This window comes from Spermophilus citellus (genome assembly GCF_964194105.1).
Source record: "Spermophilus citellus genome assembly, chromosome: 8".
NCBI lineage: Eukaryota > Metazoa > Chordata > Mammalia > Rodentia > Sciuridae > Spermophilus > Spermophilus citellus.
In genome coordinates this window covers 31,356,548-31,372,147 of record NC_138189.1, presented here as the reverse complement: position 1 = coordinate 31,372,147, position 15,600 = coordinate 31,356,548, and the positions used below count along the sequence as shown (strand labels likewise).

At 39.8% G+C, this 15,600-nt stretch overlaps 1 protein-coding gene across 1 annotated transcript in view; it reads left to right on the top strand.

Annotated features, from left to right (window-relative positions):
• The first annotated feature begins 1,145 nt into the window (after nt 1-1,145).
• The window catches only part of UGDH (UDP-glucose 6-dehydrogenase), a 28,031-nt gene continuing 13,576 nt past the window's right edge, over nt 1,146-15,600 (top strand). The window contains exons 1-3 of the mRNA XM_081304879.1: nt 1,146-1,997; nt 10,197-10,365; nt 15,478-15,579. Of these exons, the coding sequence (XP_081161005.1) occupies nt 10,204-10,365; nt 15,478-15,579 (264 nt within the window). The 5' untranslated portion in view covers nt 1,146-1,997; nt 10,197-10,203. The remainder of the gene's footprint in view (nt 1,998-10,196; nt 10,366-15,477; nt 15,580-15,600) is intronic.

Below are 15,600 nucleotides of genomic sequence, written 5' to 3'. Positions count from 1 at the left end.
TGTGTGTGCAAAGAATGTGAGGTGAACACTATGCAAAAAAAAAAATATCTTTTTTGATTGAACCCAGGATCTCACACATACTAAAAAATGTTGTCTTCAAAATAAAGGGAAGAATAGGTTTATTCTAACAACAAATTAAATCAATGCTAAATTCAAAAAGATACCTCTACTATATTATTTGTCTCATGCATTGCAGTGGCTTGTAAGCACGTGAGCTTTGGAAGAATGAATTGAATCAGTCCATTTTGCATCTTCTGCCTTTAGGATAGTGTCTGACCCATAGTCAGCCCTTAATAAATATTTGTTGGATGAATGAACTGCATTGAATGTACAAAGCCTACATAGTCTATCACACTTTTTACAATTTGCAGCAAGTTAAATTAACATTCAACAATTTTCTTAAAGTTATCACCATGATCCCATTAAGACAATCACAATCCACATGATAGTTTAATGTACCTTCATAAGTATAAGTTGTTTTTTTTTGGGGGGGGGGTACTGAGGATTGAACTCAGGGGCACTGGACCACTGAGCCACATCCCCAGTCTTATTTTACTTAGAGACAGGGTCTCAGGAAGGGATCCTTCATAAGTTTTTAATCACTCTCCTCATGAGTTACAAGTCATGCGCTGCATTAACTCTCACAATAGTCAAGGACTGACCCCATACAGGATGATAATCCTGTAAGATTATATTGCCTACTGACACAGCCGGCTTAGTTTGTCTAAGTACACTCTATGATGTTTACACAATGAAAGTGCCTAATGACACATTTCTCAGAAAGTATCCTCATCGTTATCGGATGCATGACTGTATTTAAAAACCACTTTCGACTTCCAAGTACAGATTACGTCACCTGATGTAATTCATTTAATTAGGGAAATAAAAAAAATTATGACTATGCTTGATTTTTTCCCTTCTAAGATTTGAGGCTTAAAATGATCTCGGAGTAGCGAAAGAAACAGGAACTGCCCTTCACGTTAAGAGTGGGCGGGCTCCATACTTTAATTTTCCTCTTTCTCAGACACACATTGCTTACTGCCGGCTATGTATCACGCACAGACACCCCAGGTTCTGAATTTGGCTGTATGGAAAATTCGCCTGGAGGGCGTGGGTGTCCGGCTTCGCCTGCCAAGGACCGGGCGGGGACACTAAGTGGTCCAGTCATTACGGAACTCAGCGCCTCCTTCCCAGACGCGGCGGTCGAGCCGGACGTGACTAAACCTTAGGCCGCGGGCCCAGAGGGCGCAGCAGACCCAGGGCCTGGAGGGTGTGGAAGGGGAGTAATCCACCCTCTGGGACCATGCCACACGGTCTAGGAAGCTGCACAGGAAGACAGCGCTCCAGCAGTAGGGAAGACCGGAAAGGGGGCAGGACCTTCCGGTCGCCTGGGCCCGCAACACTCTTTACCCCTTCCCGGAGTCCCCGGCAGCCCACTGCTTGGCTGACACAGTCTCCCGCTTCAACGCCGACTACCAGTACAGCGAAGCAGGGGCAGAGGGTCCGCCTCCCGACTATCCAGAAGACAAAAAGAGGACTAAACCTCCTACACGCAGCAGCCTAGACCCGCCGCGCGCTAGCACAGTCGCGGGAGAGGTGGGGCCGCTGAGCTGGCCTGTGCGGATTCGCTCAAGCTGTCGGGGGCGGGACCTCCCGCCCCGCCTGGCCCCGCCCCTGCGCCCTGCTGGAAATCGGGGCCCTGCCCTAGGCCTCGTGCGGCGGCGGGAGGTGGAGCAGGCTAGCGGCTGAGGGCAGAGTCCTGGAGGGCTTGGCTCTATGGGAATGAAGCCTCCGCCTTCTCGGGCAGAAGCCTTTAAATACGGGCACTGGCCCGGGACTCAGGGTGCGGCGTCTGGCAGCCTGAGGGAGGGGCGTGCGCTGAAGGGAGATCTGGCGGAGTAGGTTGCGGGTGCAGAAGCTGCTGCAACCGGTCGGGAGAAAGGTGCAGTCCGAACGTTCGGAATAGAAGCGGCCGCGGAGCTCGGGGCTTGGAAGCGGTAAGCGCTTTTCCCCAGCTAGCCCCGCCGCCGGGTCAGGATGCTCCCGGGTCGCGGATGGACGTGGAGGGAGCAGGGCGGGGTGTGTGCGCTGCTCCAGGTCTCTAGCTGCGCTGGGTCCTGGGCTGCCAGTCTCTTTGGCTCCGGGCGGGAATCGCGTTTTGTATTTGCTTCCCTGGAGATGAGATAGCCTTACTCAAGATTCGTGCGCCTCTAAGACTCTTCTCTTTCTGCTTTTATCCACTTTCTGGCTGGATGCAAACGAGATTTCCCCCTCCGCTTCTGAAAGCCGAGCGTCCACCGAAGGAAGCGGTCCTTTCAATGGGGACCTCAGTTTGGTCTGAGTCTAGTCTTTTGTTTGGGTTTAGAGTATGCTCACCTGGGGGGACTGCCGCTATTTTCAGGCCGCCACTTGAAATCAAAGAGAAACGAAGTCAGAAAACCCCTTTGAAGGCAAAATCCCAAGACATTCTATCGTGATGGCTGTGTAGGCTGCCTGCAAACCATTGTTGACCGCTACACATATAATTGTACTACTACTTGTCGGGAAAGGAGCCTTTCCTGCGTGCTTCAGGAGACCATGTTTGTGTGAGATCTTGAAAAAATTGTACGTCCTACATATAAGAAGATAATTAAGTAGAGTTGAGATTTCTGATACACAGAAAGAGGGATTGACTGGTAAGCAGCTATTCATGATGTTCAGAGAAGTAGCTTTCCATAGACTGGCCTCAAAGACACAGTGAGTCTTTGAGTTTCTTAAAATCCCCTAAGAATTGGAGAACAGTAGTCTGGTCTGTTTCTTCAGAGGGGTTCTGAAAATGAAAGAGCCAACTGTCTGCTCTGAGATGTGCTTTTTTAGTACACAGCATCTAGTTTAAGGTAAGCACTAGAAAACGCTGGTTGAAAGGATCCCATTTTCTTTCATTCATGTTCTCCTTTCTCTAGCATAAAATCTGTACCATCTTCCTCTACTTGTTAACACAGATTTGCAAAATGCTCTTTAGAGATAATGTTAACATTTTCTCACTGGTTAAATATTTTTATTGGATCAAATATCTTAATATTTAATTTCTGGAACTGAAAATGAAATGTGAAGTTGAGAATTCCATCTTTAAGGCCCATTGTTTAGCTCCTGGTTATCTATGAAGAGTGCTGAAGAAGGCTGTGGGCAGAAGGATTATATTTTATTTAAATTGCACTGTGGGGCATTTGTTATTTGTTAGTGACATCTTCTAGGTTGAAATGTTTATCTGAATTTATGAAATTTTTACATGAAGAGTAGTTTTGGAATGGCTTGGGTGTTGCAACTTTCAAAATACAGAGGTGAGAACTCATTTCAAAATGACCTATTCAGTAAGCAAATATCATTTTTCTGATAGCATAATAGAGGACCAGAGGATACCGACAAGTAGAAATAGAAAATGGACTCAGAAAATGTTATACAAAGTGCATCACTAACACTGTATCAACCTCCATATTAAAGTTTATTGAGGATGTCATTGAAATTTCAAGTGATATTTATTTGGATTTGTACGGATTGTTCATCTGGCTTTTTCAATAATTTTCCCATTATCATATACAAACCATATTTCATATGAAGTAGCAAGAGAATCATACCCAAAATGAAGTCCTAAAACATATTCAGTTCTATAATACTGATCCACCTACCATCAATTATCTGCCTCAGTTGCTCAATGTAAGGGAAGCTGAAATATGGTCTTACAATTCAGAAAAGAAAATGGGAGAAAATGCTTTGGGAGAAAATGTTACTGTTCTTTAGGGCCACTAAAGAAAAGAAAACATGGCTGGGGTTGTGACTCAGTGGTAGAGTGCTTGCCTAGCACATGGAAGGTGCTGGGTTCGATCCTCAGCACCACATAACAATAAATAAAATAAAGGCATTGTGTCCAACTACAACAACAAAAAATATATTTTTTTTTAAAAGGAAAACATGGTAGCATGCTTCTGGTTCCTTATTATAAAATACTGTGATTAGCCATTTAAATTAAGCTGTTTAAACACAAGCCTGCAACTTAAGAGGTCCTTGTGAAAAGTTACTTATTCAATGAAAGTTTATTGAGGGGCTTCCATTCTAGGTGTGAGGATATAGCCATGAATAGCAGGAGATAAGAACTGTTATCCTCAGGGTGCTTTTTTAAACTACGAATTCCTTAAGCCTAAGAGTTGCATCAAGTAGATATTTAATCTATGTTTATTATGTGAATGTTAACAGAACCTATCATTGTTGAGATTGAAGTCATAGATTTTGTTAAGATTCCTAATAGCTGGATGCCATTGTGCACACCTGTAATTCCAGTGATTCCATAAACTTAGGCAGGAGGATTACAACTTCAAGGGCAGCTTGAGCAACTTCATGAAATCCTATCTCAAAATAAAGAAGCGCTGGGCTTGTAGCTTAATGGTAGAGTGCTTGCCTAGCATGTGTGAGGCACTGGGTTCAATCCTCAGCACCACATTAAAAAAATAAAAGTATTGTGTCCATCTACAATTAAAAATTTTAAAATAAAAAAGGGTTGGGAATGTGGGCTCAGTGGTAGACCATCCCTGAGTTCAACCATCAGTACAACTGGGGAAAAAAAAAAAAAAACGCCCAAATAACCTCTTGGCTATAGGATTGAGTGGTAATCCTGAAAGGGTCTCTGGTTCAGAATTTCAAATTATCTTTTGTAGATATTATAGGCAAACTGGTTTTTTTTTTTTTTTTTTGAGAATTTTTTTAATATTTATTTTTTTTTTAGTTCTCGGGGGACACAACATCTTTGTTGGTATGTGGTGGTGAGGATTGAACCCGGGCCGCACGCATGCCAGGCGAGCGCGCTACCACTTGAGCCACATCCCCAGCCCAGCAAACTGGTTTTAATTAGCAAGGGAGGCTAGCTAGCTGTTCGGTAGTCTTCTAGTATGTTAGTTCTTTGAAATCATCACAATTTAGGATCTGATCTCCATCCCTGCAGCTCTAGAAAGTAAACACTCTATACACTCATTGGTCCCAGGTGTTGATTTATTGTAGTCTTCGCTATGGAAGACTATACTAGTATATACACTAGAATGGAACTATTACTATTTCAGTAAGGGAGGGTTTTCTCCCCCCAGTACTGGGGATTGAACTCAGGGCTTCCGATATGCCAGGCAAGTGCTCTGTCACTGAACTACATCTCCAACCCCAGCTCCCCCCCTCCCCCCTTCTCTCTCTCTTTTTTTTTTTTTTTTTTTTTTTTTTGCAGTGCTAGACATGAACCCAGGGCCTCCACATACTGGGCAAGTGCTGTCTCACTGAGCTGTAACTTTGGTCCCTCTAGACCCCCTCCTCACTTTTATTTTTGGTACTAGGGATTGAATCCAGGGGTGCTTAACCACTGAGCCACACCTCTAGCTCCCTTTTTATAAAAATTAAAAAAAATATTTTTGTTGGGCTGAGGTTGTGGCTCAGTTGGTAGAGTGCTTGCCTAGCATGTGTGAGGCCCTGGGTTTGATTGTCAACACCACATATAAGTAAATAAATAAAGGTCAATCAACGATTTAAAAAATTTTAAAAAATATTTTTAGTTGTAGATGGATATCATACCCTCATTTATTTTATTTATTTTTATGTGGTGCAGCAGATCAAATCCAATGCCTCATGTGCGAGGCAAGCACTCCACCACTGAGTTACAACCCCGTCTCCTAGCCCTTTTTAGTTTTTGAGACAGGGTCTTGCTAAATTACTGAAGCTAGCTTTGACTTGGGATCCTCCTGCCTCAGCCTCCCAAGCTGCTGGGATTACAGGTGTGCCTACCCCCTCTAGACCTTTTTATTTTAATTTTGAGACCAGGTCTTGCTAAATTTTCTAGGCTGGCCTTGCATTTGCAATCCTCCCATCTCAGCCTTCCAAGTGACTGGGATTACAAGTGTGTGCCACTGTGTGCAGCTTGGAGATTTGTTGCAGTGTCTGGAATACATTTATCCTTTGGAATCAGTGGTGGATTGGTTCCAAGGCACCCACAAAATATCAAAATCCAAGAATATTCAAGTCACTTAGATAAAATGGTGTAGTATTTGTGTATAATCTAGGTAATCCTCCTGTATACTTTAAAAACATCTCTAGATACTTGTAGTACTTAATACAGTGTAAGTTGTTATACTTTATTGTTTAGGGAATAATAACAAGAAAATTTTTTTTTTCAAATGTTTTCAATTTGCACTTGGTTGAATCTGAATGCAGAACTATCAGATTCAGATGGCCAACTGTATCTGTGTCTCAGATCCAGGTTATTACTTTTTAGTAGCCTGGTATCTCGGAATCTGAATTCATAAATCAGAATGGAATCAGAACAGCCAGATGCAGTGGCACACACCTAAGATCCCAGCAGTTTGGGAGGCTGAGGCTGGAGGATCCAAGTTCAAAGCCAGTCTCAGCAGCTTATCGAGGCCATAAGCAATTTAGTGAGACCCTTTCTCAGAATGAAAATGTTGCTCAGGGGTAAAGTACCCCAGGTTCAATCCCCAATGCCAGTACTTAAAAAAAAAAAAAAAAAAAAGGAACAGAGCAAAACAATCTTTGGGAAGCATGGAAAAGCCTGTTCCTGTCCCTGCTTCTCTGAAACCAGAAAAGGTCTGACCTCCAGATTCCACATCACTATTCTTTTGCTGTATTAAAATAAATATTGCATCAAATAGCATGTGGTTCTTGTTCTTCACTCCTCTTTTCCAGACTTCAGGTTTATTATTCCTTTAACACTCCCCAGCTCCCTTCAGTGGAGTAGATTTGAGCTACATTAACACCTTTGATTATTATGGTTATGTTCTGCTATGTTACATTGTTTTTAAATTGTAGCCTTATGGATTGTTATGGTCTGACTTTTCTGAGAGGGACATTCAAGACTCACTTAAAATTCCTTTCCACTGTGGGAGATAAGTATTTCTGATTATTATTCCTTAATACCTTCTCCATTTTTTGTTCAACTGAGAAGATCTTCTCATTTCTCTGAATTCATTTCTTTTGTCTTTATTCATTTCTTTTTCCTCTCATCTGGAATGTTCTTCATTGCTTTCTTTTTCCTTCTAAATCTTACCCAATCTTTAGACCAAGTTCAAGTTCTACATCTACCTTGAAACTTACTTTCCTTTTCTTTTTTGAAATGTTTGTTTTCCTCTGGACTTTAACACTCATTTTGTCATTTAATTGATTATAGTCTTTGTATAATTTAACCATTTTACTTAGTTGTGAGCAACTTTTTTTCATCTTTTTAACCAGTTGCAAAGTCAACCTTTCAGAGTCCTTTTCTAACTACCCTATCTAAAGGACCCCTTTTCCCCACAGGTTCTCACTTTTTCACCAGTGTGTTTCCATTATGTGAAACTTTCACAACTGCCATTATTTTGTGTTTCCCTACCAGAATGCAGCTGTGCAAGAAAGAGCAGGAGCTGGTCTGTCTTGTTCACTATTGTATTCACAGTACATACAACAATGGTGTCCATTACTTGGTGGGGTATTTAATGAATGTTTCATTGAATTATTCTCCAAATCAGTTGTTAAATACTTGAATGTCAGGACCTAGATCTCTCCATAGCCAAATTCTCTGTTGTGCCCTTAAATTGGGAATATTAATTTTTTTGTGAGGAAGAAGGGAATAGTCTGGAACCAGTCGGAGATTTTCAGAACATTCCTCTGAGCTTTAGTCACCTAGTCCTTCCGATATAGTCTTTTTGCCCATGTAGATTCTTTCTCCATGTGTGAGGTACAAGAAGCCTGAAAAATGGTGAAGGGTAGAAGTGAAAGTAGAAGATGGGTGAAGCAAGGAAAGAGGGATGGATGCCACAAGTCAACTATGGGGGACTCGGTATTTTTGCCAAGGTGAATCTTGGAATCCTAAAGGCTTAATAGGAATAGTAAGTAGGCTTCGCAAGTGATAATAGAGAACTATTAACTCATTCAGGTTATTAATGAGAGAATTTATCAGATTTAGAACATGGCTTAAATATCTCTTGTAAATACACATGCAAAATGGGGCAGGAAGAAAGGGAGATGCCTTCAGAATGCATTAAGTGAAAAAAGCCAGGTATTGGTAGAGCATGTGGTATTCTGTTTCCTCAGTTTAGAAAGAAGAGATTATTAGAACATGTGTGTGCATGTGTGTGTATGTGTATTAGTTGTGGTTTCAGGTAACAGCACTGAGAGGATATACAAGAAACAAAGGAGCTGCTGGGGAAACAGAGTAGAGGAGAAAAAGTAAATTGAGGCTTCTCAGTGTATATCTTGTTATAACATTTAATTTTTGAATCATGTGAACATATTATTTTAAATTTTTTATGTATATCACTAACAGTGTTTCTTCCCTTAATAGAATCATATGATTCCAAACTCTGTTCATGTTTATTTTATTTTTGAAATACTGGGGATGGAACCCAGGGTGGCTCTACCATTGAGCTACATCCCCAGCCCTTTTTATTTTTTATTTTGCGGCAGAGTCTCACTGTGTTGACCAGGTAGACGTGAATTTGCCATCCTCTTGCTTCAGCCTCCTGTGTTACTAGAATTACATGCATGGGCCACCATGCCTGGCCAGCTCTTTGTAATTTTGATTAGTGTGAATCAGTTCATCTAATGACTTTTAAAAACCTATCAAAATCTGTGTTACAGCTTTAGTAACACAGAGTTGTTTTTTTGTTTGTTTGTTTTTTGGTGGTGGTGCTGGGGATTTAACCCAGGGCCTTATGCATGCAAGGCAAGCACTCTACCAACTGAGGTATATCCCCAGCCCACAGAAGTTTATTTAACCATCTCATTGCTTCTGTGGAGTAGAAAGAGTTTAAAGTCATTGCCCAGTATACCTCAAAATAATCTAAGAAGCCAAACTAAGTATGTAGGGAGTATCAGTTGCTCGCTCCTTCCTTCCTTTCTCCCTCGCTCGCTCCCTCCCTCCCTCTGTTCCTTCCTTCCTTCCTTCCTTCCTTCCTTCCTTCCTTCCTTCCTTCCTTCCTTCCTTCCTTCCTTCCTTCCTCCCTTCCACCAGAGATTAAACCCAGAGGCACTTAATCCCTGAGCCACATCCCCAGCCACATGACCCACATGTAGTGTCATTGCTCATATGTGCCTCACTGAGTTGCTTAGGGCCTTGCTAAATTGCTGAGCTGGCTTTGAACTTGGTAATACTCCTGCCTCAGCCTCCCAAGCTTCTAGATTTCAGCCATGCTCCACTGCGCCCTGCTCAAAGTCAGTTTCAGTCTCTCTCTCTCTCTCTCTCTCTCTCTCTCTCTCTCTCTCTCTCTCTCTCTCTGTATTATAACAATATCTGAGGTGGATAATTTATAATGAACAGCAATTTCCTGGATCAAGGTTCTGGAGGTTGGCAAGTTTTAAGATGGAGGGGCTAAAGGCTAAGACCTTTTTGCAGTGTCATTCCCTGGCAGAAGGGCAGAGAGCAAGAGATCAAACTCAAAGCTTTAAGCCCATTCATAATAGGCACTGATCCATACATAAGGTTGGAGCCCCACAAACTAAGCACCTCCCATCAGGTCCCACCTCCTAACACAGTTGTACTGGAGATTCAGTTTCCAACACATTTTTTTTGAAGACATTTAAACCACAGCCAGGAGGATAATCTCAGAGCCCAGTTCTGGGCTGTGAAACTAATCTTAACATCTCTCATGTTAGTCAAACCTGTTGTATAATTCACCTTTGTACACCACAGCTTAAGGAAGAATTGCACTGGTGTGTAAATTTACCCTGGAGCTTTCCCTCAGCAAAGTTCTCCAGGTTTATTTGAGGCCAAAATGAGGCCTTATTTTGCTTCATGATTTTTTTCTTTTTTTTTTTGAAACAGGGTCTTACTAAGTTGTCGAGGCTGACCTCAAATTTGTGATCCTCCTGCCTCATCCTCCCTACAGACTGGGGTTACGAATATGTACCATGCTTGACTGCTTCATGACTTTCTAAATATTAGGTCATAATTGTTGTGACTCTTCTCTAATAATATCAGTTACTATAATTTTTTCCATCTGTTTCATAGCTGAGAACATGCTAGGTCATCCAACTGGAATGTTATTTTTTAAAATCACTATTTCATAATTCTTATGAGTGAATATAGGAAATCTTTCCAGATATCTCTTTTGACAGTTTTTAAAGTGCAATGAATGTGCAATGGGATTTCTTGAAATTTTCTGTTTGCAGAATGAACATTCTTACTGTTTCCCTTCTAGTACAATCATGTTTGAAATTAAGAAGATCTGCTGCATTGGGGCTGGCTATGTTGGAGGACCCACATGTAGTGTCATTGCTCATATGTGCCCCGAAATCAGAGTAACAGTTGTTGATGTCAATGAATCAAGAATCAACGCATGGAATTCTCCTACCCTTCCTATTTATGAGGTAAATGTATTAAACATCTGTTTGTTTTCTTTTCTTTTTCTGGTACCGGAGATTGAACCCAGGGACACTTAACCACTCAGCTATATCCCCAGGCCTTTTTTATTTTTTATTTTGAGGCAGGGTCTTGCTAAGTTGCTTAGGATCTCGTTGAATTGCTGAGGATGGCTTTGAACTTGAGATCTTCCTGCCTCAGCCTCCAGAGCTGCTGGGATTACTGGCCTGCACCATTGCGCTGTACTCTGTTTTCTTACTATTTGTTCAATATTTTGTATATACTATTAACATAAAAATCTATGGTTACAGCAGATGATAAGAAATTTAGTGAGAAAATCTGGATACAAAATGTCATGGATGTTTGGTTGGGAGCATAGTTCAGTGGTAGATCATGTGCCAGGCTCTAGCATTAGCACTGCAAAAATAAATTAATAATAATAATAATGATAATAATAATAATAGAAGTCATGTACATTAAAATGAGAAGTATGTCAAGTATACTCAGAAAAAATGAGTATACTTGAGAAAGAAGAAGTATATCAGAATATTAGTAATGTTGGTATTAATTGCAGTGAGATTATGGTAATTGTTTTCTCTGTGTTCTAATTTTTTTTTTTTTTTTTTTTTTTTGAGTACCAGGGATTGAACTCAGGGGCACTTGACCATGAGCCACATCCCCAGCTCTATTTTGTATTTTATTTAGAGACAGGGTCTCACTGAGTTGCTTATTAGCACCTTGCCATTGCTATGGTGGCTTTGAACTCCTGATCCTCCTGTCTCAGCCTCCCTAGATGCTGGGATTACAGGCATGTGCCACTGTGCTAGGCTCTATGTTCTAATTTCCTCTGTTAATATGGTTACCATATTGTAGTGGAATTAAAAGGTGGTATCCTATTAAAATAAATTAAACTTTAGTTGCTTATAATGTTAATATAAGTCCAATATATTTTTAGATTATTGTACTTAACATCAGATAAAACTTGGATGGATAACAGAGCCTTCCATAGAGTTCTTACCAAGAATTACCTAGAATTTCAAAATTTCATGAATTTGGAGAATTTATAGTTTGGAAAATATGCTTTTATTTAAATGAACTATCCAGATCCCTTTATTATTTCACCATAAAATGAATTCATGATATGCTTTTGAAACCCAGCAGGAAAGTATCTGAAATTTTGATGGTAGTATTTTGTATCCAACACAAATATATTCCTTTTTATTCCCCAGAAAAAGTTGAGTTATTTTTTAGACTCTATCAGCCATAGTCTTTAGTTTTTGAGACTCTATTTAGCCATAGTTCATAATCCCAGGAAGTAGGGAGGATGAGGCAGGAGAATCACAAATTTGAGGTCAGCCTCGACAACTTAGCAAGACCCTGTTTCAAAACTAAAAAAGGCAGGAGGATCACAAGTTCTTTTTTAGAAGAGAAGTCTCAAGTAGTTTTGTTTATGAGCCCATGAAAAAGCATTCACAGAGTAGTAGCCACTCAACATTCCAAGTTTACTCATATCTGAATCAGATTTAGAAAGTTCTTCATGTGTGTGGTTTTACCCTCTTACCTTTACCCTTTTTGTGCTTTGTCCTTTCTCCTACCAGATCACCTGCCATAATAGTTCTTTAACTTCATGTTATAGCATTCTCCCTGTTGAAAGAAACTTACTACTATATTTGGCTTGCTCCTTTCTTCTTTTAAAAAACATTTTATAAAGACAGCTTGGTAGAGAGTTTTCTAATTCTGATATCCATTAAAGAGCCACAAGTCACCTGAAATCATGTACATCCATACTTATATCTAAATATTCAGTAATTAATTTTGCTGGTAGTGTAGTCTTCAAAAATAAAGTATACTTATCAGAGTAGTTAAATAAACTGGTACACTCCTGTAATCCCAGCAACTTCGGTGGCTGAGGCAGGAAGACACAAATTTGAGAGGATCAGCAACCTAGTGAAAGCCTGTCACAATAAAAAATAAAAGGGCTAGGGATGTAGCTCAGTGGTAAAGTGCCCCTGGGTTCAACCCCCAGAAATAAATAAACAAACAAACAAACAAACAAACAAATAAATAAAAGTACCAACAGTGCCAAATGTTAATAAGAATGTACAGTAATTGGAATTTTATTTTATTATTTTTTTTAATAATTTTTTTTAAGAGAGAGTGAGAGAGGAGAGAGAGTGAGAGAGAGAGAGAGAGAGAGAGAATTTTTAATATTTATTTTTTAGTTCTCGGCGGACACAACATCTTTGTTTGTATATGGTGCTGAGGATCGAACCCGGGCCGCATGCATGCCAGGCGAGCACGCTACCGCTTGAGCCACATCCCCAGCCCAGTAATTGGAATTTTATACATTGTTGGTGAAGATGTAAATTGGTAGAGCCATTTTGTGAACTAACAGCATCTAATGTTAACATTTAACATTTAATGTTGACATCTAATGTTAATACCTTTCTTATGTGTTATCATATCAACTGAATAGTCATTGTCTTTTTGTTAACTTTCTTCATTTAAAAAAAAACAAATAGGGTTGGGGTGTAGCTCCGTTGGCATTTAAATTCTTTCATAGAAAGTATCATTCTAACCTAATTATGATAAGGTAGAAGCTGGGTATGGTAGCACATGCCTGCATTCCCGGAGACTGGGAGACTGAGACAAACTATAAGTTCAAGACCAACCTTGGCAATTTGGCAAGATCTGGTATCACAATAAAAAAGTATAAAAAGTATTTAAAAAATGAACAAACAAAAGCCCCACAGAGCTCTTGATGTTTGTGAGAAGTGAAATTCTTCATTCCAAAGAACTGAAGAAGTCAGACTGATGTACAGAATATCTTTCCTTCCCTTTCTCTAACCCTTTCCATTTGGCTTATTGCCAATACAAGAAGTCTTGCCTGGTATAATTATATAGGCCAGATCAATAATGAAAATGAATGTGCTACTGCTAATGTAATAAAGCTAATAACTGACTTTTAAAAAAGTATAAAAAGGGCTGGTGTATACTTTAGTGTTAGAGTGCTGTCTACTATGTGATGCGTAAGGCCCTGAATTCAATTCCCAGTACCACCAAAAAAAAAAAAAAAAAAAAAAGAAAGAAAAAAGAAAGAGAGACAGAGAGAATTTTGGGGGCTGAGGGTATAACTTAGTGGTAGAGTAAGGAGCTTAGCATGCTTAAGGTCCTGGGTTCAATCAGCACCAAAAAAAAAAAAAACCAAAGAATTCTTTCATTTATTTATTTTCCATATTTTTCTATTGGTAACCAAAGAAATCTTATATATGTTCTTACCCCATAGTTAATTTGAATCAAGATCTAAGTAAGATCTATACTTCACAGTAGACTGATACCAAAGTATCTTTTAAGTCCACAATATTTGGGAGAGGGGTACTGGGGATTGAGTTCAGGAGCACTCAACCACTGAGCCATATCTCCAGCCCTATTTTGTATTTTATTTAGAGACAGGGTCTCACAGAGTTGCTTAGCACCTCACTTTTGCTAAGGCTGGCTTTGAACTAATGATCCTCCTGCCTCAGCCTCCCTAGTTGCTGGGATTACAGGCATGAGTCACTGCCCCGGCTTTAGTCCACAATATATTTTTTTAATTATTATTTTTTTGTAGTTGTAGATGGACACCATACCTTTATTTTATTTGTTTATTTTTATGCGGTACTAGGGATCGAACCCAGGGCCTCACACATGCTAGGCAAGTGCTCTGACACTGAGCTACAGCCCCAGCCCAAGTCCACAATATTTAATGTCCTCTTCCTTCCCTCTCCTTTTATTTTATTTTTCTCTTAAATTAATTGGTTGAAGAAACTGGTTTGTTTATCTTGTAGAATTTTTTGTTCTGATTTTGCTGTTTGAGTCCTGAGACCCCTGGGTTTTGTTTTATTTTGTTCCCAGGATTGAACCCAGAGCCACATCCACAGCCCTCTTATATTTTATTTAGAGACTCTAAGTTGCTTAGGGTCTTGCTAAGTTGCTGAGGCTAGCTTTGAATTTGAGATCCTCCTGCGTCAGCCTCCTGAGCCACTGGGATAATACGGGTGTGCCATCATGCCCGGTTCCCTTGGGGTTTATAATTTTATTTTTCTATATCCTTTATTTCATGTAAATTGGTAGTTAGATCTATAAGACAGGTTTGATTAGATAGGCTTTGTTTTCTTTTTTTTTTTTTGCAAAAATACTTGTCAAGTGACTTTGTACATCTCAGTAGTCTTCTTTTGTTTTGTTTATCATGGAGTTTTGCTGTGTTGCCCTGGCTGTCCTCAAACTAATGGGCTCAAGTGATCCTCCCACCTCAGCTTCTTGAGTAGCTGGAACTACTGGCTCATGTCCCTGTGCCCAGCTTCAGCATTCTTAGCATAAGTATATCTCTTGTTAAATTGTATGGGAAAAAGTTTTAAAAAAATTCAATATGTTTTTTGTAAAAGAGAGAGATTTTACATATAAAAAAAGTTTAGGTGGGGCTGGGGATGTGGCTCAGTTGGTACCGCGCTTGCCTGGCATGCTTGCGGCCCGGGTTCGATCCTCAGCACCACATACCAACAAAGATGTTGTGTCCGCCAATAACTAAAAAATAAATAATAAAATTAAAAAAAAAATTTAAGAGGGGAGGGCCTAGTGTGGAGTCTTTAAGCAATTGGGGGCATACTTTAAAAAAAAAAAAGTTTAGGTAAGATTGAATTAGGTATGTATGTACAGAGTAAATATTGCCTTTCACAACCAATTGACCTGAGATATTGGGAGTAAAATGCTTCATTCATGATGACAATGCAAAATCATTCTAACTTGAAATCACAAAAGGCCTTGAATTATCTGAAAATCAAGGTGATACTCAAGAGTTAATATTTAACTTATGAACTAGTCAGGCACACAGTAAACAATGACAAAGCACATTAGAGCTTCTGCTCTGATTGTGCAAGTTCAATTTTGCTTTAATGGTGATAACATATACTGTACATTTAATGGCATTTCGTGTATGAGCCTTGGCTTGTCTATAAAGGTGCTATTTGAAAGCCAGTTTAGACCTTTATATTACATTATAACCTTCCCCTTTAACAAACACAGCTCACTGTATTAGGTCATCTCCTATGACTAGTAAACTGTATGTATAATTTCTTTTCTAGCCTGGACTAAAAGAAGTGGTAGAATCCTGTCGAGGAAAAAATCTATTTTTTTCTACAAACATTGATGATGCCATCAAAGAAGCTGATCTGGTATTCATATCTGTAAGCATTCTTCTTTGCTGT